Source organism: Jaculus jaculus, chromosome 3, assembly GCF_020740685.1.
Source record: "Jaculus jaculus isolate mJacJac1 chromosome 3, mJacJac1.mat.Y.cur, whole genome shotgun sequence".
NCBI lineage: Eukaryota > Metazoa > Chordata > Mammalia > Rodentia > Dipodidae > Jaculus > Jaculus jaculus.
In genome coordinates this window covers 184607913-184633517 of record NC_059104.1, presented here as the reverse complement: position 1 = coordinate 184633517, position 25605 = coordinate 184607913, and the positions used below count along the sequence as shown (strand labels likewise).

Genomic DNA, 25605 nt, shown 5'->3' with positions numbered 1-25605 from the left:
ACCAAATATAGAAGTGGAAAATACACTCTGTTGTGTTTTGCTTGGTGTGCAGATAAGGTGGGAAGAGACTAAAGATATTGGGTATGATGGGAATGGGCCCTCATGTGCCCCAAAGAGATGCTGAAGGCATCTGTGAGAGACAGGATGTATGGCACTCTGCAGGGAAGGACCTGGCTCAGGTGGCTCTCGCAGGCTCTGCTTCCTGCTCCAGGGCCCATCTCTCTGTGAAGGTTGAGGTGCTGTGGACCCTGAGTGGAGCCCCTTCTTCCAGGGGCTGGGTTAACTTACAGTGTTTGTGACTGCTGGGGACTGGAGCCACCTGGCTCTCTGGTCACTCAGGAAGCCAGCATTCTTCCTTTCATCTAGAAGCATTTCTTTTTTTTAAAATTATTTTTGTTTATTTTTATTTATTTGAGAGCGACACACAGAGAAAGAGGCAGATAAAGAGAGAAAATGGGTGCGCCAGGGCTTACAACCACTGCAAATGAACTGCAGACCCGTGTGCCCCCTTGTGCATCTGGCTAACGTGGGTCCTGGAGAATGGAGCCTCGAACCGGGGTCGTTAGGCTTCACAGGCAAGTGCTTAACCACTAAGCCATCTCTCTAGCCCTTGAAGCATTTCTTAACGGACCTAAAAAGGAGCTGCTCTGGGGTACCCTGACAGCGCTCTGGAGAAGTAGAAGTGTGTGAAGATGGGGTCACTCACTTATCAAGGCCATACCATGTGCCAGGCATTTTGCCAGAGCTTGAGAAGCATCATCTCTTTAATTCTTACAGAAATTTTGCCAAGTAAGGCTCACTCCCATTTCCCAGGGGACCTGAGGGGAGGCTGAGATGAGGAGCATGGGTGCCACCAGGCCTCACTCTGCTCAGTGCGGGATGCCATCGCCTTGTCAACCACGAGGGTCATACAGCACGGTGGATGGGAAAGAGCACGTACCCTGGCTGGCGCCATATGTGTGGGCATGGAACGTGGTGCTGCTGCAGCTGGGTTCTCACCCTGGGGTCCTCCTCGGCCTGGTGGAGGGACGGCTGGGACCTTTCATGTCCTCTGTGTGCCTTTTCCTCCCGGGCACCCCTCACACACGCGGCAGCTTGACTCGTGCTTCTGTGAAGCCCGCAGGCCACGAGGGCACGGCTCATGCTCAGAAAAGAGACCACACTGCACACAGTTCTAATCAAGGGAAGCTTAATCTTTGCCATTTTGGTGAAAATAATAAGTTATGCAGTGTTAATTCTGAGCAGCCATCTCATTCTTATTTGACATGTAAACAAGCCAAAAGCCCAGGGAGAGGTTGATTTGTCCACATGTTCCCACAGCTAATGGATAGCAGAGCCAGGGTTAGAACTCAGTGGGTCCTCTATCCAGGGCCTTTCTTCTCCCCACATTGCTCCTTTACAGAGTGACTTAAAATGCCTTGTCTCCTTTCTGGAGGGAGAATCCAGTTTAACAAATCTCATTGTCCCAGCCCCCTTACCCACTGTTTCCGGGTCTTGGCGGGTGGCCCACAGTAACGGCTTTGCTGATTTGGTTGGAACCGAGCCTATGACATGACAGCTCCAGAGCAGCAGATGCCATCTTCGTCCGTGGCCGTGGGGCCGTCAGCGTCTCCGAGGAGGCCCCCACAGCTTGGCCGCTCGCCACCTCTGCTAGGACCGCACACCCTCGGGCAGTCCCAGACCGCGCCCATGTCTCACACAGGTCACATTGGTGAGGCGCGGGCTCTAGGCTCTAGGCTGTTGGTAAAGGAGGTCTTATTCTGGGGTCTGAGGGACAAATGGGATCCGGGAGTGACACAGCAGTGAGCCGAGCAAGGGGAGGACAGGCTGTCCTCCATGGACCTGCCCTGCTGACCGCTGACCCACCCTTTCCTATACCCAAAGCTGTAGAGCTCCGCGCATTGACTGTAACTGCAATGCTCGTCACGGTCACCCACCGGCCTGACGGTGCACTTTGATCCCTGCCACTGAAACGACCAGCACCCCGGCCTGCGCTGCGCATTCCTCCTCCTGACGCTCACCCGTCCTGTCGCTCAGTGCGGTCTGTGTAGGGCCCTGGTGAGCTCTCTGTGTCGTAAACACAGAGGAACATGCTTGTACTTTCTTCTGCAAGGTCAGAATTTATAGAATGACAGTAAGTTCACCAGGCACTATTTCAGTCACTGCAGTTTTCCAGATACAAGTGCTTTCCTTGATGGCCCTGGTCAGGCAAACACAGATTGGTTCTTTTATTCCTTTCTTAGTTACATGTTAGCCCTCAGATCCCACCTTACACGTCAACATGTTAGCCCTCAGATTCCCACCTTACACGTCAACATGTTAGCCCTCAGATCCCACCTTAGACGTCAACATGTTAGCCCTCAGATCCCACCTTACACGTCAACATGTTAGCCCTCAGATTCCCACCTTACACATCAACATGTTAGCCCTCAGATCCCACCTTAGACATCAACATGTTAGCCCTCAGATCCCACCTTAGATGTCAACATGTTAGCCCTCAGATCCCACCTTACACGTCAACATGTTAGCCCTCAGATCCCACCTTACACGTCACGTATCGCGCAGTAAATCTCGCTATCTGACCGTAGGAAGGTATAAAGGCCCTGAGTTCCGAAGAGGCCTGAGAGGCCAGAGCTGGGAAACGGACGGAACTGTGTTGAGATGGCCTGCTGGAGGAGGAGCTGGGGAGTGTTGCTGCCACCCTAGAGTCACGTCCAGGAAGAGCCGAGGGAAAGGCGAGACCAGCTCCACATGAATGGGTGGACAGCAGGTCCAGATGGGTGCACGGGTGGACACGCAGGGCAGCAGAGGTGGCCGTGATGCACACACTGAGGAGTCGGACGGGCTGGCGGGGCGGCCGTCGCTGTCATGGTGCTCGGGGTTCACTTCTTTGTAGGGTTCAGGTGAGGGAGTACAACGCCTTTCTGCAGTCAGTGTCCGGAAAGCTCTTGGGCCTGGTTTTCCTGATGATTTTAATACACTCATGTGTCCCTACAGTCCAGTGCACCCTGATAAATTTGTAGGGTGGCACCTTTTCTGCTCCCAGTAATAAGTCATTTATCAGTGTGTGTCTGACGGGTGATATTGGACAGATGGTGCCATTCACAAGTCCACCCGCTCTGGTAAAATAAGGTGTCTTACTTAGGGCCAGGCACAGGGCGAAGGGCCGCTGCTTACGGAGTCGAGGAGGGGCTTGGAGCCCCTCGGTCCTCCACGTCAGGCCGCAGGACTCGGCTCTGTCCGTACGGCTGCTGGGCTTTGCTGCCCACCTCTCCTGCCAAGCCTGCGGCGGGGTGAGAACGCCTTCAAGAGACGCCCCTCCTACTTTGTCAGTGACTGGCCCACCCAGAAACGAAAGTGAACTTTGTCTCTCCTCCTGGATCTTAGCCAGCCTCTCCGTGTAGAAAAGAGTTCCATTTTGGAAGCTAAGGGTGTACGTGGTGTATTTGGGGGTTCTCAGGTTTTCAGGCTTCCTCCGACGGTGGATGGGCTATGTGGATCTCACTGGATCCAGGCTGTGTCCTGTCCCCAGTCCTGCTTCTCTGGGGCCTTGGGCCAGTCTGCCCGGGAGCGGAATGGGCTCTGCAGGCCTGGGCTGACGTGGGTCTGCCGCGCTCCCGTGGCTGTGGCCTTCAGCTGGGCGCCGTGAGTCACCGGTGGCCTCGCCGACAGCTGGGCGTGGCGCTTGGCCTTTTTTTCTTTTCTTCTCTCTCTCACACTTCTTTTTTTAACTTCCCAGAGATGGAAACTGCTGATGATCTTTTTCTCATGGATGAAAAGACCGAAGGTGATGTCCAGGCCGAGGCATGGCAGTTGTAGGTAGTGAAAGGAGAACGTGGAGGAGGTGGAGCTGCGCTGTCGGCAGCCCCCGCGCCTTTGAAGCAGCCAGCCCAGGACAGGCAGCGAGGGCCTGTGGACCGCACCTGCCTGCTCTTCCTTGGCACGCAGCCTGGGAGGCCCGCAGGGAATTGGATGAAACAGGTAGCAGTGGCCGCTTGGGGAGGTTCACTGGTAGGATTTTGAGAAGCTGTGGGCAAAACGTGCTAGAAATCGAGTGGCCAGGCTTCTCCTCTTGGCTCGGCTTCTGCCTTACAGTTTGACCTTGGGTAGACCGACGGTTCTCTCTCTGGGTGATTGGGTTAGAAGTGCTCTGACGGTTGAGCAGCTTGCGTTGAGGGTTGAAAACTTTGAGCCTGGCCCCTTTAGTCCCCTCAAAAGGATGCTCTTTCTCCAGGTGAACAGGTTCTGCCACTGTGCAGAGGGCCTACCACGTGGACCTCTTTCTACCCTGCAGACCTTCCAGTCTGTCCTCTGCCAGGTGGTGAGAGTCGATGGGGCAGCAGAAAGTGGGGTCCTCGCTCTGGACACAGCACTGTGTCCTTGGCGGGTCCCTCTCTCCCACTGTCAGCTTCATTTCTTCAAATCGAGGGGTTGATCTTGCTTCTCGCCCTCGCTTCCCCACCCCAGCTCGAGCCCCCTGCAGGGCGGGATTCTTAGCAGATCCCTGGGGCGATAGTTTCCTTTCTTGCTGGGAGGGAGAGAAGCAAGATGATTATTATTATTTTAATCACTCTGCTAAGATTAGGCAGCAAACTATATTTTAAAGTGTTATTAATAACTCTTAAAAGTGTGCAAGGAAGCTGTTGTGTGTGAAAATGAAAAGAGTTGGGGAGTATCTGCCTAGGCTCTGGCCCCAAGCAGGGTATTTTCTTCAGGTTCCAGGTGTGACTCCCCAGCTGTTGGGCTCCTGGACCCCAGAGGGTCAGGAAGCCCAGCGTCCTGCCACTTGAGAGCAGGGTTCACCGCCCAGCCGGCCTTGGAGGCTTGTGGGCTTCAGAATGTGCCGGCCACGCTGCCATCAGCAGCTGCATTTAGATTTGCAAAGTGTTTTTGTTTCGTGACTGCCTTTTCATCGTGGTTCTCTGGTTTTATTTATTTACCTAGTTCATCCCCAGTGGGGTGTGCAGTCTGTGAGGGAAGGGAGTGAGTGTGTGTGTGTGTGTGTGTGCGCGCGCGCGTGTGGGCTCTCACGTGCGTGTGCCGTGGTGCGCACGTCAGGTCAGAGGACGGTCCTCCCTGGCCCCTCGTCGTGTTTACCGTGTTCTCCAGGCTGGCTGCTTACGAGCTCCTAGGAGATTTTCCTGTCTCCACTTCCCATCTCGCCCGGGCAGCTGGGATGACAGAGGCCTACTGGTGTCTGCCTTTATGTGGGCTCTGGGGACTTGAACTCAGGTGCTCATGGTGCGCAGCTCGTGCTTTACCCCGTGAGCCCTCTCCTCAGTGACTCAATCATAGAGCCCAAAGGGTTTCACACGGAGCTCTTTTTTGTTTATAAATGAAGAACACACTTTGTGTAGACGCATGGTGTGGTACCATCTCTTCCCTCCTCCCTGTCCCCATTCCACAGGGCCCCTCCTCAGTGGGGCTGCTGGTTATGCGTTAGGGGAGCAGCAGTCAGTTACTGGTGGGAGGCAGTGCCTCTGGGCATGACATTCCAGCCTGTGGCTCGTAGAATCTTTTCACCCCCTCTTCTACAAAATTCCCTGAGCCTTAGTAGGTATGTTTTTGGTCTACTTCAGTGATTAGCTCTCAGAGCCTCTGGATCTCTGCTTTGGTAGGTGTTGAGTGTCCTCACGTCTGTCTCCTTCACCCTGGCGCTGGTTGTCAGGCTCATGGAGGCAGCGCTCCTGCTCTTCTCTCCACTTCCTCTGTGGTTTTGCCCGGGCCTTGACTGGGATGCGAGGGGTGGTTTATCTCCTCTGGTCTCATTACTTTGTGAAAAAGAAAAACAGATTCTCCAACTGAGAGTGAAGTCAGCGTAGGTTAAATTGGATAGCGTTATAATGTAGGGAGATTTTGATGGATGTAGCTCCTCTTTTAGCCAAGGACTAGTGGGAGCTTGACATTGGAGAGCATGATCTTTGTCCTCAAAGGATTCAGACCTGGCTCCCAGTTCCAGATATGGGTTCCTTAGCCGATCAGAAAGCCATTGGTTAGCCAGCAAGGCTGTGGGCCACCATTGCACCGGTGTGCATCTCTTGTCTGGTTGTCTGGCTCTGAGGAGCTCAGACCCCTGCTTGCTCACACCATTGTTGGCCACTTTCCCCCAGTAGCTTGTGTAGCACTTTCTAGCACCAGATAGGCTAACTGTCTGGGGACTGGCTCTCTTCTGGATTCCAGCCAGGTCGCTCCGTGTTCTATGTCAGCAGCATATGGTATCTTCAGCAATAGGGTCTTAGCTTTTACCTCAGGCGGGTAATCAAGTGCTGTGACAGAAGCCTGTCCTGTTTCGGGGACCTCGCAGGGGTCTCTGATCAACAGCTCACTGTGGGTATCGCCTGTTTCTGGTACCGGGAATAACAAGTCAGAGCCAAAATTTTTTAAGGTTAGGCTTCATTGCCTCCTCTCCAGGGCCCTTCTTTTTTGGCACTCCCCCTATCTTGTTGAGAGTCATATCTTTTAGTCTGCCTTCAACAAGAAAGATTTCTATGGTACCAGTTCATTTTGGGCTTAATTTTGTGTTTATTTTCCTTCGCCTTTCGTTCTCCCCCCTCACACCCTTCATTCCCTATTATCTAGGCCTCCCCTCAAGCTGATCCAGGTTGGGAACCACAGATGAGTGAGAACATGTGGTGTTTGTCTTTCTGTGATTGCCCACACAGAGATCTTGATAACTCAGTTCTTTCCAGTCCTCCCCTCTCCAGTTGAAAACAGTTGTATTCCTTTATCAACTTAAAAAATTATAAAGCTTTTATTATGTGATACTGTTCATGATGTAACTTTAGAAACTTGGGGCATTTTGCTAAAAACTGTGATACGTAATTGTCTCATTTTTATTCAAATTACTCACTGTAGGTCATCTTCGAAATTAGAGTGGATGTTTCATTTTACAATACTGATCAGACTGAAGAGTCCAAGGGTGTCAATAAAATTAAATTGCTCACCATTCATTTTGACCCTGAAGAGAGTTGGATGCTGTTATGAAAGTTTGCAGTTGAAAATGTCTGAGAGGTCCTCTCTTCTCATTTTGTGGCTGGGGAAACTGGGCTCCTAGAGGAGGAGGGGTCTGTTCAAGACCATGTAGCCCGAGGGAGAAGTCAGGGTCCGGACCTAGGTCTCAGGGGTCGTAGCCAAACCTCATTCCTCTTCCGTCCCTCCCCCTTCTCTTTAGCTCACTTTGCTTCACCTCCCTTCTCTATCATTTGTTTTTTCCATCAGTTATTTTAATTGAACTATGCCATGTGGTACATCAGAGACCCCTGGCGTGCCAGCCACTGTGTTTAAATTTTTAAAAAAATTCAAAATTCTGGGATGGAGACTTCAGTTCTCTTCCTATTTTCCCATGATCATTCGCAGCACTGGCTCTGTGACTGGTTATGTGGGGGCTGCCTGAGAAGATGGGACAGATTGGTGGCCATGGTGGGCAGCACCACAGAAGTCCTCGTTCAGACCGTGTCGTTCAGTTTGGGAGTACAACGGTGATGGTGGCTCACCGTGCCGCAGTGCTGTCGTGGGCACACCCTGCCAGGGCCCTCGCGCTAGCTCTGTGCGGTGCTTCACGTGCGGACTGCCCCCATGGACTCGCGGAGTGCCTGGTCCTGATTCTGTGGTACTGTTTGGAAAGTTTCCCTGTAGAGGTAGAGCCTTGCTGGAGGACACGGGCCACTAGGGATGAGCCTGGAGGTGCTACGGTCCCACCTCGTGTGGCTCTTCTCTGCCTCCATGCTCCCGTGAAGGTGTGGCACTGGCTGCCTGCCCCCATCATGCTGCCCTCCCAGGATAGACTTCCCATCAGAACTAAAACCAAAACAAACTCTTTCTGTCCACAAGCTGCTCTGGCCAGGTGCTTTGTAGTAACTGCCACCCCTGCAAAGGAGATGTATGATTTTATTTTATTTTTCACTTTTTTTGGGGTAGGGTTTCACTTTAGCTCAGACTGAGCTGGAATTCACTGTGGAGTCTTAGGGTGGCCTTGAACTCTCAGTGATCTTCCTACCTCTGCCTCCCGAGTGCTGGAATTAAAGGCGTGCGCCACCACGCCTGGCTGAAATGTGTGATTTCCATGCTGCAGCTGAGGCTTAAAGATGGTGAGCAGTTTTCTTAGGACTAGTGGACGGGAGCTGGCGAGGCTCAGGAGGTGGAGGAAGCCAGTGTTAGACTTCCCAGGAAACAGGTACTGAGCCAGCGCCTGCTTTGGGCATTATTTTAGAATGTGGAGATAAGTGAAAACAAACGGTCCCTCCTCATATTTCTGGCTTTCAGAAGGAGGAGACAGGATGAATCTAGCAGTCCTTTAAGGATATCTGTGTGCAGTTGAGATACATATTTTCAGAGTGTGGAAGGTGGCTTCTCGGGGTTGCTGGACAGCAGCATGTGGCGTGGGCTCAGGGGCAAGGGCCGCAGGAGTCACCGGGGAAGGAGCTCGGGGAGCAGAGGCAGCCGGGGCGACAGGAGGAGGGGGGCGCTCGGGGACGGGCGCTGCGTGCGTCTCCAGCACCTGTGCTCCAGCTCCCTCACCCCTCGTCCCCTCGCCGCTGCTCCTAGCCCAGAAGAGATGCCCGCCAACTCTGGGACAGGTAGTCCTGTTGAAATCATGAAGTTTCTTTCTGTCCACACAGCACAGCAAAGGATGAGGCGCGCCAGTCATTTTTGTTTATTATTTATTTATTTGAGAGTGACACACAGAAGAAAGAGGCAGAGAGAGAGAGAGAGAGAATGGGCGCGCCAGGGCTTCCAGCCTCTGCAAATGAACTCCAGACGCGTGCACCCCCTTGTGCATCTGGCTAACGTGGGACCTGGGGAACCGAGCCTCGAACCGGGGTCCTTAGGCTTCACAGGCAAGCGCTTAACCGCTAAGCCATCTCTCCAGCCCCTCATTGTTACTTCCCGGTGGCTCCCAGCGAGTCCCCGGGAGGAGCTAGCGCTGGTAGACGGGTGGTGGCGAACAAGCACCCAGGCCGAGCGCGCCTCTAGCAGGGCCTCTGGCGTCCCGGAAGGTGAGGCTTGGAGCCTGTGGAGAGGCTGGTGGCCCTGTCTCTCTCTGACTCACAGAGTTGTGGTTGCTAATTCCATTTTGCCATCATCAGCGACTGTTCCACTTTTGTACAGAGTCTGTTAAGAAAATAAGGACGTTCCTCACATCTGCCTTCCTGTCACCCTCAGATGCCCGTCTCTGGAAGGAATAGGGTGAGCTTGGCCAGGGGTAAGTGGCTGTGACTGGCTACAGCTCCCACCTTCGCCTCTGACCCAGCGCAGTGCTCCTTGAATGTGTACCGCCCGCGGCACTGGTGTTTTTTTCCTCCGTGTGCATGTTTGACTATTTGATGACATCCCAAAGGTCCTGGGGGAGTTCAGTAATTTGGTAATGAAGTCATTCTCATGATCCTTATGAATGAGACCCTTGATCTAGCATATCTGCACCCGCACGTGTATTGAAGGGCACTTCCTTTCCATTTTGAAAAGCTAAAATCTCACCATAGTGCCTGTCTCCTTCCTTCTACATGGTGGGTGCCGAGCCCTGACATTATTTTCTTTCTCTTTGTCCTATGGCTTTAGTCCTAGCTGTGGCCAGACTCCCGTCACTGTCCTGGCTTCTTTTCATTCACTTACTGTTGCTGTGTTTCTGGATCAGGGCCTGCCGCTTTTGCCGCTGGCACATGCAAATGGTGGGGTCCTGTACCCCTGGGAGGACTATGTGGAGGAACAGTTGACAGCATGTGGAAGATGCTTAGAACAGTGCCCGGTACATGGTAGGTGCTGTGGACATGTTGGCTACGAGTTATTTCTGGCTACCTTCAGTCCTTTGTTGAAGGTACACCATCCCAGGGCTGGAGGAATGGCTTAGTGACTAAGGCGTTTGCCTGCCAAGCTAAAGGACCCAGGTTCGATTCCCCAGGACCCACGTTAGCCAGATGCACAAGGGGGCGCACATGTCTGGAGTTTGTTTGCAATGGCTGGAGGCCCTGGCGTGCTCATTCTCTCTCCCTCTTCCTCTGTCTCTGTCAAATAAGTAAATAAATAAAATATTTTGAAAACGATACCATCCCCGGCGTTCTCCTCATCAGCCTCTACCCCTGCTCCAGATCTGCGGTCTGCCAGGGTCACTGACTCCAGCCCCTCAGGGGCGCGGGCGTGACAGGTGGCTGGAGCGCGTAAGAGTATCGTACGGTTTTTAAATCACATTAAAAATATTGCTCCTTTAAGAAGCATTTTTATTAATTTATTTGTAAGGAGAGAGAGGGCGGGGAGACTGAGAATGGTAAGGCAGACAGAGAGAAGGGACATGCCAGAGCCTCCAGCCGCTGCAAATGAACTCCAGACACATGCCATTTTGTGTATCTGGCTTTATGTTGGTACTGGGGAATTGAACCTGGGAATTTTGGCCTTGGAAGAAAGCACTTGCCTTAACCACTGAACCATCTTTCCAGCTCAATTTTCTGTTTTTTGAGTGTGTTTTGTTCTGTGTAAATATATATATTCTGTATGAATGCATATATTTTACACATACATTTATTGAGACAAGGTCTCACACTGTATAGCTCAGATTGGCCTGGAGTTCACTATGTAGCCCACCTATGCTGGTCTTCAGTTCTCAACAATCCTCCTGCCTCAGCCTCCTGAGTACTAGAATTACTAGGTGTGAGTCACCATGCCTGGCTTATCATATCTAGTTTTTAAATTTCAAAATTAGTAAATGATAAAATACTAGTAAGTATACATTTTAATAAATAAATGAAAAAGTTTGTTAGTGATAGAGGAGGCAAACAAGGTGGTAGGTGATGGTCTGACCCCAAGTCTGGCAGTTCCCTGTACCTGGGCCAACCTGGTAATCTTGCCTTTTTCTCCAGATTTCCTCCTGGGACCCTCATGGGCCCTCTGGCTTCACGGGTCCTGTCCATTTCCACTGTGGCTCTCCCCTTCCCTGTTCGGCCCTATCTCCCCTCCCTGTCCTGGTTTCTTTTCTTGTCCAGGAGGTAACCTGAAATGCTGTTTGTCCAATCAGTCCTGTCAGGGGCAGTAGGAGTCTGAACTTCCTACCTGTTCCTGGTTAGGACTGCTTGCTTGGCCATTGCTGTTTTCTATGTTAATCTGTGGCAATTCTGTATTGATCCTTAAGTGGACGTGACTTTGATTATATTTCACTTGCTGACTTTATTTTGAGCTGTTTTGTCATTTCCCTCATTTATCTGGAGACACATCCCTATACTTTTTAGAAGACATTAATGCATCTATTTTTTAAAAAAAATTTTTTTGTTCATTTTTATTTATTTATTTGAGAGTGACAGAGAGAGAGAGAGAGAGAATGGGCGCGCCAGGGCTTCCAGCCACTGCAAACAAAGTCCAGATGCCTGCGCCCCCTTGTGCATCTGGCTAACGTGGGACCTGGGGAACCGAGCCTTGAACCGGGGTCCTTAGGCTTCACAGGCAAGCGCTTAACCACTAAGCCATCTCTCCAGCCCTGCATCTATTTTTTATCACAGTAATATATCATTCTTTACTCTGAGGAAAAGACTTGTGTGTTAAACTTTTGATCTGAATCTTCTTGAATTTGACAGCATGCTTCCACTCAAGGCAGACATTGTCTCCAGCGCATCAGTGAACTTCTTTTGTATGCAGATTCATTACTTTCCTGTACTCTAGTGCCATAAATCCATAATCCGTATTTTTAATAACCTCATTTCAGAGTTCTGCATGGTGACTGTGCAGGCCCACCTCCCAAGTGAGGGAGGCTGGGTGGCACACGGTGTGTTCCCACCTGCTCACACCTTGTCAAGATGGCTGCTTTGTCAGTCAGCGTTCATTAGCTGTGCTGTTGTGGTAGTTCCATTGGACTTGGAGCCCAAAGACACTGATTTAAACCTTGATCCTGTCTCGGCTGGTTGTTTGAACTTGACCAAGTCATTTAATCTCACCTGTAAATTAGCTCAGTAGTCTGTATGTCAGTTCTCATGGGGACTAACTGTTTATGAATGTATTGGTCCCTGGAAGGTTGTGTCTAACTGTCCTTCTAAAAAAGAGTGGTGTCCCCCTTTCCCCCCGGTGAGCCTTCTGTGATGCAGTGTGTTCTGGGCAGAAACAGGTGTGGAGAGTGTACCGACTGTGGGCTTGACCATTGACTTGGCCTGGGTTCTGGCCTTTTCTCTCCTACAATGTCTATGACTTCCCCACAGAGTGTGAAGATTAATTAGTTAATCTTTGTAAAGTGCTCTGAAGGTGAAAAGTGCTGTGTAAGTGGGATGGCTGAATGGCTTGCTGTTGGAGATGTAATAATGATGGCACCGTGTTCTGGCTGTCTTGTCTGTCTGAGACATCAGTAATCAATAACAGAAAGTTCTGAGATGCTTTACTTGATGTGAAAGAAAGGATTCCATGTAGGGTTTGTGATAACAGTTCTTTCTGTATCCTGAAGATACAGCAGCTCGCTATTTCTTCCCAGATGAGGAATGCTGGGGTCCTTCACAAAGCAGTGATTTCATCCTCTGGCCACTACAAAGGCAATCTGACTGTAAATCCTAGCCAGCCGAGGCAGAGGGAGTTGGCCAGTTTGGGATGCTTCTTGCATCCTGAGCAAAGGACAGGTTTCAGTCAAATGCACACCGTAGGTGAAGGAAGAGCGTTGAGTGAGTGCGCAGTGAATGGGGCATGCAGCGTGGCTCCCTGGGCCGGGGGAGGGTCACTTGTGCACCCTTGGAGGGCACTTCTCTGTGCTTTCATCTTCTCACCCACTAAATGGCCGTGTAGTTGGTGCACAGAGTAATTAAGGTATGTCTTCCCTTTTCTGGAGAGAGTTGAGGATTCAGGAGAGGTTACAGTAGGTGAGCTGGACTAAACGTTGACGTGCCTTTCCCGGGTTAGGCACGGGAAGCAGCACTGGCATGGACCGCCGCTCCGACGGCCCCTATCCAGGCTGCAGAACGGTACCGGCATCTGTGGGCCGCACAGGCTGCCTTCTTCCCTCCCTGCGAAGCCCACACGGCCGTGGATCTGCTTGGGTGACTGAAGCAGGTTGAACCTGGGAACACGTCCCTGTGGAGCCTGGCTTGCCTGCGGTGTTCAGACATTTCTGCCGTGAGTTTAGGGTTGTTTTTGCTGACACTATAAGCCATATGTTGAGTGTGGGGGCCAGATGAAGCTTTGATACCAAACACAGAAAATGTAGTAGATCTGTCTTGAATTTAATATGCATTACTTGGTGTTTTGTTTCCTAAGCGAAGTTTTTCTTTGTTAAAATAAACATGTATAAAGACTTTATACAGCGCACATGGTTATGCATATTTATTACAGAGAATCTGTTAATAATCTATGCCTCTTCGGATTTTGCATTTCTGTTGAAATAACAAACAGGCCACTTGGTACGACTGAGTGAATTTGGTGAATTTTCTGCAGAAGAAAGGCCACACCTCGTTTAGCCTTTGTTTCTTCTGTCGCTGCTGGCACTGGCAGCTTCCTGAGAGGCTCTGGGAGCAGAGTGCTTTTCTGGCTCTGGGTGGTTTTCCCTTCTTCTCTCCCTTTCTTCTAGCATGTGTAGACACTTGCCTGGGACTGTTAGGATTGCTCCTTTGGGTAATAGAGGCCCCTAGTATTACCAGGAGAGGAAAAAGTAGAAACTAGCCACTAATTGAGTTAAGACTGATGCCCTAGGAGATCATGGCATGGGGGGGGACTTTAATGGGGTAAAAAGAGCCCTGGATTGAGGTCGAGGAAGGAGAGCCCGAGACCAGACATCTGGACAAAGTACAAGAAACGGGGGTCAGCCGTCAGCCTGGCTGTGTTCTGTAATCACTTCTGCACCTGTACCTGCACAGGGGTAGTTGATCTGTGGTCACGTCCATCCTTTTCTGTCTGCACTGGTCACACTGTGTCTGTGTCTGTGTGTGCACACAGAGGTTAACCTGTGGCAGCGTGCTTGTCTGTATATACACATGGGAAACAGCACGGGTTTGAGCATCACCTCTCATTCCTGCTCCCTCTCTACTTGTTTGACAATGTGGATACTCATGCTTTCTTCGCAGGAACAGAGGGAGGCTCGTGGTGCACAGTACCTGGTGCTGAAGAAAGCAGTCACCCTTTCTGTAGTAGCTCATTCCCCTGAGAGCCCCGGGGGCCCAGCTGTGGACTATAGTCTTCATTCAAATCATGTTTTCTTTTTTCTTAATAGAAACTGGGAAAGTGTTTACCTGGGGACGAGCAGACTATGGTCAACTCGGGAGGAAGTTGGACTGCCAGGAAGGCCAGAAGCTAGACCAGCAGGACCCCTCCCTCCCCTCCTGTAGACCCAAGGACAGTACACCTTCGCCTCTGCACGGCCTGACGGGAGCAGCCGAGGTAAGAAGAGACTCTGGCACATGTAATGTCATCCAGTGAAGTGTCTGCTGAGGGCCTGCTGTGTGCCAGGTATTACGATCTGTTCATGTACCAATCTGAGGGAATCCTCGTCCACGAGAAGCCTGGGGTTAAGATGGTAGAAAACGTAGTTACTCAGGTGCCTATGTCATACGGCAGACCGGGGATTCCTTCAGAGAGGTCCCAAGTCTGGTACTCCGAGTCCACCGGCAGGGTGGGGTTTGGAAAGTGACATGGGGTTTGAGCTGTGTCTTGGAGGATGGATGGAACTTGAAGAAGCACTTGTGAAAGAGAAGACTTTTAAGGGTACAGCAGCTTGCATAGAGCTGTGGGGCTGGGAATGGGAGAAGAATGTTTAGGTGCTGCTAGTGGTTAAATTTGGCTGGGATACTGGGCACTTAGCATTGAGCACTTACGAGGTAGTATCTAAAAGATGGACTGGAGCCTCTAACCACTGAGCTGTCTCCTCAGCCCCAAAAGATGGAATGGAGCCTGATCCAGGAAGCTTTAATATGGAGCGAAATATTTTGTCCTTTTGCGTATATTCCCCACTGAAGAAAGCATTGTGGTTCAGTTGCTTATTTAAGCCCCTTTGGTTCTATGAAATTCTTGAATTCGTACACTTGAGGCAGGAGTCTTAGTTTCTCCAGGACATGTATTTCCATTACTAAATTTTACGTTACTGATGTCTTAAAAAAAAAAAAAAAAAAAAAGCAGGGCTGGAGAGATGGCTTAGCAGTTAAGTGCTTGCCTATGAAGTCTAAGGACCCTGGTTCGAGGCTCCATTCCCCAGGACCCACATTAGCTAGATGCACAAGGGGGCGCACGCTTCTGGAGTTTGTTTGCAGTGGCTGGAGGCCCTGGTGCACCCATTCTCTCTTTCTCTCTGCTTCTTTCTCTCTCTGTCTGTCACTCTCAAATAAATAAATAAAAATATTTTTAAAAACCTTGGAGTTTTAGAAGAATGGCCATGTAGGAAGCATGCCTCTGAACCCAAGTTGCTTAATGAAGGAATTCAGTCTTCATTCAGAGTCTGTCAAAAAAAAATTAGTAAGCTAGTGAGACTTCTGTAATTAGCATCAGACTAATTACAGCCCTTCCCATACCTGGCGGGCTTCCCTTCCTCAGGGCCTGCCTGGCCTTCTCTTTCCAGGTATATAGGACGGCTCTCCATTCCTGTTGCATGTCCCAGCCCTTGTCCTCCTGAGCCCTTCCGTAGTGATGGACAGTCTGTCTGTCTTTCTTCCCCTTGGATTGAAAAAGTACTAAATAACACCATGAAGGCAATGTGCACATGGTGATATTAATAAACCACTCTCAATCCACTGCCCTAACATAGCCTTATTCTTGTTTACATGTCTACATGTATATATTCGTAAAAGTATGTACAGGTGACATTTATGGTCTTTCCCGTCTTCTTTTATATTATACCTTGTTTTATTTTCTCTTAAAATGGCTAAATGACAGAAGTAAATAGAACATTCTGGAACTCTTCAAATCATCCATCAGCTAGGTCAGTTCACAAATCTGTTATTTATTTTTATTGTGTGCATGTATTTGTACATGTGTGCATGTTTGTGTGTGCAAGTATGCGTGTGAGTGTGCGTGCCACGGCACATGTGTAGAGGTCAGAGAACAACTTTCAGTGTGTCTTCACTTTCCTTCTCATCTGCAGCGGGTTTCCACTCTGGATTCCCACTCTGCTCATGTTTGCTGCACGTGCCATGGGCTTCCGGGAAATTCTGCTGTGTGCCTTCCTTCTCGCTGACATGTCAGCGTCAGCATTCTGGGAGTCCAAGAAGCCTGCCAGGGCTTCCAGCTGCTTATGCGGGGTCTAGGCTTCGAACTCCGGTCGTGTGGCTTGAGCAGCAATGCTCTGCCCCTTGAGCCGCCTCCTCGTGAACTTGACATCCTCCCGTGTTAGCCTCTGCGTGGCTCGGATTCCCTAGAATGCCCGACCTGACCGCAGAGGCAGGCGAGGAGTGAGCCTTAGCCCGACCTTTGAGGCAGCCTCATTTTGGTGACCCTCCTGCAGTGTCTGGGGGCTCGTATGCCTTGCCTGGTCTTTCTGTAAGTCCAGATGTCAGGCTGGTGCCTTTTAGTAACCTGAGTCTACGAGTTACCTCCAGTTGCTGATGCCCACATGTGGCCTGCTTGGCATCTATTTTCCAGATGCAGGGGTGGGGGTAGGGAAGGAGGGTGGGAAGGAGTGAAAGGGAAGGAGGGAGAGGGAGGGAGGGAGGGGGAGAGAGGCAGAGAGAGTCAGGCCTGTGGGCTCTTATAAGCTGTTAGGGTGTGGACTCACCTTAGAGAAGACAAGAGCCACAGTAAAGTAGGTGCTGCCCTGGTTAGGGGCTGGATACTGGGGTGCAGGAGCCATTGGGAAGGTGGGAACAACCTTGGACAGTTCCTTACCTCTCAGGACGGGAGTGAGACACATAGCTGAGCAGGTTCATGTAGCTCGCGTTAGTTGCTTTAAGGCCCCAGGCCTCTGCTGGGGAAGGAGCGGGCTGTGTGGGCTGCAGCCTCACAGGACGTCTACACAGAGGGTCCAGAGCAGGAGCCGGGCTGGCAGCGAGAGCATGGGCAGCCGGGCGGGAGGCGCTGCACGGAACCTCCCTGCCAGCGAACAGGAACAGCCGCCCAGACTCCAGCTCCCCGAGCCCCCACTTTCGCCACTGCCGACTCAGGCGGGCGGCCAAGGGCTCGCTGCTGCTCATCGGAAGTGCCGGTCCGCTTGGGCTCTTTGGCCCTTTCTCCGTCCTCTGCCCTTGATTCCCGTTCTCGTGCTCTTCCGGTCCAGTTCACTTGAAGGACCCAGTGGACAGATGCCCTTGTTCCCAGCGCCTGGCTCCAGAAGGATGCCCTCCTCTGCTCTCTGGCCAAGGTCTGGCGTTTCCAGAACCAGAGCCGTGCTTGGGCCCCCAGAGCTTTCCCTTTGGCTGTGACTCTTGCTCCCGTGGCTGTGCCCTTCTTCGCTGGGCAGACGTTGCCTACCCCCGGCGCTGACTGTGTGTGTGCATTGCCCCACGCGTCACCCTCCTGGGTCACTGTGAGACGTGCCTGCTTCTTGACTTGGTGGTCTCGTCCTTTCCTAGTTCACTCCCCTCCTCATTGCTGGACATCTACACACAGTGGTGGCTGGGGAGGTGGAATCAAAGATAAAAAATGCCTGGTCTTTTCTCTCAAATGACTCCAAGGTACATAAATAAATAAAGTACTACAGGGTTAGAGATCGGGACAAAGGACAAGGGAGCCATGAAGTTGGAATGATTAAGCCCAAGGACACCAACAGAAAGGAAGTGCTCTTTGAACTAAGTTCTTAGAACCTAGCGGGGGTGGAGCAAAGGAACCCCAGGCCAAGGGGCAGCGTGAGCTAACGGCTTGCATCTAGATCCACTTTAACTCCTGAAGCCGTCCAGATACTTATGCCTGGTCTGGCTGTGTGGCGGCCTGTGTCACCTGTCCCATCAGCTTGTGTGGTTCTGAAGGCAGAAGACATGCTTCTACATTGACTCCTTTGATCCCGGTATGATGCTGTGACACAGGCCCCAAGAGAAATGATTGTTCCCACTTATGACCGAGGACACTGAGCCGGGGGGGTGGGGGCTAGCTAGGAGTCAGCAGAAGACCCAAGTCATCTGCCACATTGCCAGGGTTTCTGAAGGTCTGCTCTGGGCTCAGTCTGCAGTCAAAGCCCTGAGTCATGCTCCTGGTGAGAAGTCTGCCCACGTTCGCCTGAGGAGCACCAAATCCGAGCACACACGTGCACATGTGCACACGCTGCGAGCAGGAGCTGTGGAAATAAGCAAGAGCTGGGCCAGGGATTGGGTCACTGAAACCCAAGTGCCATCCGCCATCGTTTTGCTGCAGGATGAACGCTGTTAGAGGCTCAACCTGTACACAGGGTCTAGTGAGATCTGTCAGAGTGAGTGGGAAAGAAGCTATTTTTAGTTTGCAGAGTCACTCGCGCGGCTGTGTTAGCTGAGGATTGAGCCAGTCCCTAAGCTCTCCACGGTGTTATTTCTAAAGGAGAAATACCACTTGAATGCTGTGTAAAACCCATTAATGAACCTGGAAGTTTCCAGGGCGTCTTTGTCCTGCAGCTCCCCAGAAGGCTGCCTTTCCTGAATGACCTTCCTCCTTTCCTATATTTAATGCATTTCTAATTTTAAGTTTGTGTCAAGTCTGTGGGACTTCGGTGCCCTAAATAACCCAGAAATCTGCCACCAGCAGTCAGCTGCGTCCGGAGGGCTCTGGCAGCACCGCACAGAACCTGAGGAAAAGCATTCCCAGGCGGCTCGCTAGCAAGTGGCCGGGACACCAGTGCTGCTGCTCGAGGGGCCTTGGAAAGCCAGCGGCCCAGTCCTTTCCTGGAGAGGGGCTAGTGGCCTGCCCTGAAGGGCATATAGTGCTGTTTAAAATGGGCAGCAGTGTTCGCCCAAAGAACGCCCCGTTAGAGATGAGAAGCTAGCATGTATATGCTGTGGCTGCTGAAATAGCAGAGGGATGTAGCATAAATCCCATAAGAACGGGGTTGATCTGAGGAGAGGAAGAGGGGAGACAGACAGACACCCAGCGCCACCATGCAGGCCCTCCAGGTGAAGACACAGGAAGAGCCGTGATCCTGTGAGCATCACGAAGGTCTCTTATTGCCATCTTGCCATTCTCACTGGAACGCAACGTCTAGGAGAGCAAGGGCCTCTCTTGTTGGAAGTCATGTTGCTCTCAATATTTAGAATAGGCCCTAGGGCTGGAGGGATGTTTTAGCGGTTAAGGTGCTTGCCTGCAAAGCCAAAGGACTCAGGTTCGATTCCCCAGGACCCACAAAAACCAGACACATACGGGGGCACATGTGTCTTGAGTGCATCTGCAGTGGCTAGAGGCCCTGGCACACCCATTCTCTCTCTCACTCCCTCTTTCTCTCTCTTAAATAAATAAATAAAAATAATTTAAAAAAAGAATAGCCCCTGACACCTTCTAGGGGCTTACCAGGTGCTGACTGATTGAGTAGATGAAACATGAATGAAAGAAATGGTTCTGGAAGCATGTGTCCCCGTTACCTCCTTCCTGTCTTCCTTCTAGGTTGTGTTTCTCAGCCCCAGGCAGTTCAGGAAGAGGCATGCGTTATCACATCCCCTGCAGAGCAAGCATAGAGAGCTCGGACCCTGTCTTGTGCTCAGAAAGCCCTGGCGATGCTCTCAAGACTTCTGATGAGGAAGCTCCTAGGCCTTCAGCACTTCACAACTTGCCAAGCATTTTTCTGCACACTCACCTCAGTTTTTCCTCTTTTATTTTATTTTTATTTTTGAGAGACAGAGAGAGAAAGTGGGTGGGGAGAGAGAGAATGGGTGGGCCAGGGCCTTTCAGCTGCTGTGAACATACTCCGGACATGTGCGCCCTCTTGTGTACAAGTGCGGCATTGCATGTTTGCATCACTTTTGTGTCTGGCAACATGGAACCCAGAGATTTGAACCTGTGTCCTCAGGCTTTGCAGTCAAGTGCCTTAACTGCTAAGCCATCTCTCTAGCCATTTTTCTTTAATCCAGCAGGTGCTTGGCTGTGCCCACCTCCCTGAGCACCACATTAGCAGGCTGTGGTGACAGAGAAGAGTGGAACAGTTCCCATTTCAGGAGCTCAATGGAAGCTCTTGAAGGCATCTACAGTGCATTCAGGAGTGAACGACGGGCCAGGTCCATTGCTGGACAAGTGGAATGTGACAGTTTATGGAGGACCCAGGGCTGACAATGTGATCCTCCCGTCTGCCATCCTTGGGAACTTTTCTTTCTTGCATTGTCAGTCACTGTGGTTTTGTTGGGTTCTGCAGAGCTGGGGTGGGGCTGGAGCCTGGGAAGGCTTCCTGAATTGGAAGTCTTGACGTTAAATTAGTTCTCGAGGGAGCTGATGTAAAGCAGCAGAGGATCTTGGCAAGAACTTGTGTTTCTGAGGCAAGCAGGGGAAGAGCAGCAGCCAGCCGGAGACGGAGGGTTGACAGGGGAGGGAGCGTGTTCCCGAAGCTGAGGAGATCGCGGCACGGGTGTGAGGAAGGCTGAGGACGGAGAAAGACGGCTGGCTTTGGCCGTGGGCTGGGTGTGGCGGAAGCAGCTAGTGGGCGAAGAGAAGCGTAGGTCTGCGGCCCGCGCAGGGGACGGGTAGCCGAGCGGGAAGGGAAGGAGCGCGGCAGCTCGCCGGAGGCCTGGCTTGGGTGCGTTCCGTGCGTGTTCGGGGCCAGCGTGTGCCAGGCTGAGAGCAGGCGCGTGAGAGAGTGAGTGAGAACGCTGAGCAGAGCCGAGGAGGGAGGGCCAGTTGGAGCTGAGCCCCGTGGACGTGAGCCACAGGCCCGAGGTCACCCAGGAAGGTTTAGTGCGGAGGGAGGGAGGCTTGCTTCTTCTTTCAGCCACGGAGTAGTGTAAAAGGGGACATGTGGCGATGGAGGCCTTGAGGTAGCAAATGTTCATAGTGGACTCTGTACATCATAGTTCATTGTTAAATTTATTTATTCTAAAAATATTGACCCTGTCCCACTGTGGGTCATCTACAATGCAAGGCACCAAGAATTCCCCGAATAAAAGACAAAAGTTGCTGCCAATACTGCAGTGTAATATTTACTAATAATATAGTAATTATCATGTCCATCCCTACATTAGTCTTTTGAATTCTTTGAGGGAAGGCATAGTTTTTGGATAACTTACTATCTTTGTATAATTAGTGCCAGGCTTAGAACAAAGTAAATAATTAGTAGAAGTGTGCCAAGAAGAGCGTGTGAGCTCATGATGCATTGCTGTCCACCCTCTTGGTCCCGTTAAACTGCCTTGTCGGCTAGAGCACCGAGGTCAGTTCAGGGAAGCTGCCAGGAAGGTAGAGGCTCACCTTGTTCTGCACTGGGTCCATCCAGCCCAGTCTGATGACTGCCTTGAGAGGAGAGTTCAGAGGCAGTGATACTGGCTCTGAGTGGTGGGCAGGCCTGGCCTTTTTCTAGGGCTAAGGGCACTGCAGTTGAGAGAGAAAGCTCACAGTCACGGTGCACGGCAGCACACGGTTCTGACACCCGTCCCTTTTCTTATTGCTGGCCCTGTACCCCACAACTTCATCTCAGACCAGTTATGACTGGAATATGACCCCAACTTCTGGCTCTGTCACTGGGTAGTAGCTGAGTCCAACAGACCTGGTGGCTCTCTAGGATTTGGACAGTATCTTTTGAAGAAAAGTGGTCAGGACGACAAAGATGGCCTCAGTAGGGAGGGGACATGACATTAAGTCATGATCACTATGAGTGCTTGTGCTGGTTGGAGGTGGAGGTCCAACAGACAGAGTCTTGAGTATGCAACAAGACCTAGCTGAAATTTCTGCTCCGGGCCTACCATCTGCCTAACTTCTCATCAGGCAAAGCCTCCCCAACCCTTTATTTTCTCATCTGCAAAATGAGTATAGCAATATCCACTTCATCTTGCCCGTAGGGCTTTGGGAAAATACAAATGATGTATCAGTATGTGAAATGTAAAGAACCATAAACCATATAAAAGGTCTGCTAGTGGGTTCAGGCTACTGTGTGCTTTAGAGTCAGGTTTTGCTCTAAGTATAGAACAGATGTGCTCTTCTCTCAATCATGTGAGGTCACAGGACTGACTTGTCATGGAAAACTCTTAGAACCACACTCAGTTAACAGCACACCCTGTGTGCTGGGTCATCTGTGGTTAGCATCCATCTGCTCCAGAGGATGGCTCCCATTGAGGCATCTCAGCATCTGTATAGCAAGCGTGCTTCTGAGTAGCTTCCTCAGCAGCAAAGGGAATTCCTAAGCACTGATTTAAAGCCCCAGGGGCTTTGGTGCCACCACCACCCTCTGCAGAAGTATGTCTTTCCCAAGCCTTGTCCAGGGTCCCCCTGGATCTGACCAGCTGTCCTTGTTGCATTTGACTGTGGAGACTGGCTGTCTCAGGGCGACAGTGAACCGTGCAGAGGTTTCGAGTGGAAGAGGAGGGCAGTGAGGGTTGGAAGGAGGCTGTAGTGAGGGTATGGGCGAGTGGGCTGTGTCAGGATTGGTTATTCATGGGATTAAGATGATCTCCATCTCTACTCCTCTTCCTGTAGCGAGGACCCCCCCCCCCCCACTATCTGCTGCCTCACTACAGTGATAGCCCCTTAGTTGTAACCTTCTCTAGCTGGGTTTCATGTAGTGATCCCCGCCCATTTTCCAAAATGAAGTCTAAAAATATAAATTCGATTGTGCTATGCTTGTATTTTATTTTGTGTGTTCAGGTTCTTAGAAAACACAGGAAACAGGGCTGGAAACGTAGCTCAGTGGCAGAGCTCTTGCTTAGCCTGTGACAGGCGCCGTGTTCACTTCTCAGCACTACAGCAAAACAAAGGGCAGAGGTCACCTTTATTCCTACAACCAGCATTTACTGGATACTTGTAAGGAAGACTCTCCAAGATATGGAAGAGAACACGTCCCACTGTCTGCTCACAAGGTGGCTGAGAACCACTACCCGTACCCCAGTACCTGATCCAGTACCCAACCCAGTACCCCAAGCACCGTGCATAGAATCAAGGTATCTCAACGGCAGCAGCAGGGCTCTCCCGGCCTTGGGCACCGCAGTCCCTCCATCACCTTGATCAGCATCTGTGGCATACTAGGTGCTCAGCAAACAGTTATTCCAGGGATGAATTATACATATGCCTTTCATTTCCAATGGCATCTATTCTGGGCAAAGTTCAAATTCTCTGGCTTATGCGAAGCTCTTCTTGACCCGGGTCCTGTTAAAACCCCCACTTTCTCTTCTACCTGGATGTCAGAGTTCATTCCTGCAAGTCAGCAGACGTGCCGTGTGGTTTGATGCCCTGGGGTCTTTGCTCCCTGTGGCCCTTGGCTGGAGGCTTGGGGCAACCACTGCTCATTCTCCGGTGGAGAGCAAGGGCCTTGTTTATGGATATTTTTCTACTCCTACCATTCGGGCTGACAGACGGGCCTCTGTCTCCCGATTGAGGTTTTTGTTGTTGTTGTTAGTGCTGTTTTTCTTATTTGTTTGTTTCTTTTTTTTCTCCAAGTTAGGGTCTCACTGTAGTCTAGGCTGACCTGGAACTCTGTAGTCCCAGGCTGGCCTTGAACTCCAACCTCTGCCTCCAACTGCTGGGATTAAAGCTGTGTGTCACCACGCCTGGCTGCTTGTTGGGTTCCGCTTGGTGTCATCACCCCCTTCCTTGGCTCCGCAGGGCTGTTGTTCCCACAGCCCTTTTCCAGCCCTGCTCACCTCTTCTGTCCTTGAGCCCTCTGAACAGTTTCGGTCTTAGGTCTAGAATTAGTTAGACTAGGGAGGGTAGCCTGGCTCAAGGCTATAATAAACCTCCTTGGTCTCTTTTTTGCCTTTGCTAATATCTTTTCCCTCCCATTTCAATTCTATTAAAAAAAAAAAAACAAACCTAACAACAAAAATCCAGGCTTCCCTGTCAGTTCCATTTGCACAAAATCCCTACTCAGAACCTGATTAGATTTTGCCCGTCCTGTGGCTCAGCGAGTGGATTCTGTGCCTTAGAATGTCAGTCGCTGCTATTTAGGATTGTGTTCCAGAAGACCAGCTCTCTAGCATCACGCCATCTCTTTGGTCCAGGGAGAGCTCCTACTCAGAGCTCGCTTAAAGGCCTCTTGGTGGGACCTCTCTGGTTTTGGTGTTGTCTGTCGAGGCTTTGGGGTGCTTTTTATGGGACAGCTTCCTTAGGAGTGAGCCCTGCATTCACCTCTCTTCCCCATATGTTATTTTCTTCTGGTTCCAGCTTCTTTGCCTACAACATCCTGAGTCACTCTCTCCCTTCATACATTCCCTTGAAGGTGGCTAAAGAGAAAATATTGCTCTTGTCACCTCCAGGGAAGTCAACCCAGGCTCCCCCGTTGGTATGCGGCTTTCTGAGCCCAGGCCCAGGTCAGCTGGAGAGAGCACGGCTTAGTGGTGCGAGGGACGGTCATGCTCTGGTTACGTGACTCCCTTCTGGGTGGCAGTGGCTCTGCGAACACTACAGTGCTGCTGGCCGCTGCAGGTCGTGTTTGGAAGAGAACCTTCCTACTGAATGTCTGGTGTCGTCCACTGGGTCGTGGGGTGGGGAGATGGACTGCGGGTAGCAGAAACAGAAGCACTCAGAGATACTTTCTTTGCAAGAAGGACAGTTGCTACAACTGTCAATAACAAAGCTTCTGGCTACTCAGAGGGGCCAGATGTCTGAGAAGAGAACAAAGCAGAAGGTGGGGACGGGGTGGGGGGGACCCACTGGTGCAGGAGGATGCGTGATGCCCGCATGGGAACTGCTCGCGTGCCGCATTAAGAGATCCATCTGGCCAGGGAAGCTTGCTCGTAGTTGCTGAATAAACTGCATAGGTCCCTGTAGTATGGAAAACTCCTCACTTCAGGAAGGAAAGTTAGTCCTCCCTGCACATCATCTGTGGTTCCTTTCCTTGAGGTTCCGCTGGCTTAAATTTCTAATAGTGTGGTGCATGTACATGATTTAAAAACTCAATTTTCATGAGGAAGGAACATATAGGGGAGGACTCAGGAATTCTTACTCTGTGGCTTGATCCGTGGGCAAGCTGTGAGAGCATTTGCATCTGCAGATAGATGGAATGGTCTTTACAGGCTCACTGTCCGTGGTTCTCAGATGGTATCGTCACGGTGAGAGCATTTTATAAACCACAAAGTAATAAACAAAGGTATATTTGGTTAGAAGATGTCCCCTGGGTTTTGTGGAAGCCATGATCAGTTATAGACCTAGAGTTAGATGTGCACCACTGCTGCGATTATTGTTCCCTGCCCATTGGTTCTTGTTGGGTACTAAGGGGACATTCATTACATAAGGAGCTTAGGCTGAGCTGAAGTCAGAGGAAGCACATAGAGACCTAAAGCTTTCTAAATGAGCTTTGTTGGGAGAACAAGCCTCTGGTGGGTAAAAACCTGCAGTGGGACTAGGTGGAAGTTTTCCAGGTTGCAGGACAAAGACGTGACTGAAGCGGTCTTTCCCTCAGCTCCTGCAAGTCTACATGGTACCAGAAGAGGTAGAGCTTCTGACAATTTGCTCTTCCCTTGGTGCAGACTAGGGGTCTGGACAGAAGCCCTCCCCACCCCAAAGGCTTTCTTTCCCTAGAAATTACTACCATAAAGCTGGGGCAACAAAGACTGCCTTGGAGATGTAAGAGGTATTTTAGTTCCTCATGATTTCTGGGATGGTTAATCTCATTTTCTTATGTCAGGATCTAGAATCACCATGGAGACCAATCTC

The 25605-nt window shown here is 50.9% G+C and overlaps 1 protein-coding gene across 1 annotated transcript in view; it reads left to right on the top strand.

Annotated features, from left to right (window-relative positions):
- The window catches only part of Sergef (secretion regulating guanine nucleotide exchange factor), a 228881-nt gene that overhangs the window by 38753 nt on the left and 164523 nt on the right, over window positions 1-25605 (top strand). The window contains 1 exon segment of the mRNA XM_045146373.1: window positions 14159-14325. Coding sequence (XP_045002308.1) covers window positions 14159-14325 — 167 coding nt within the window.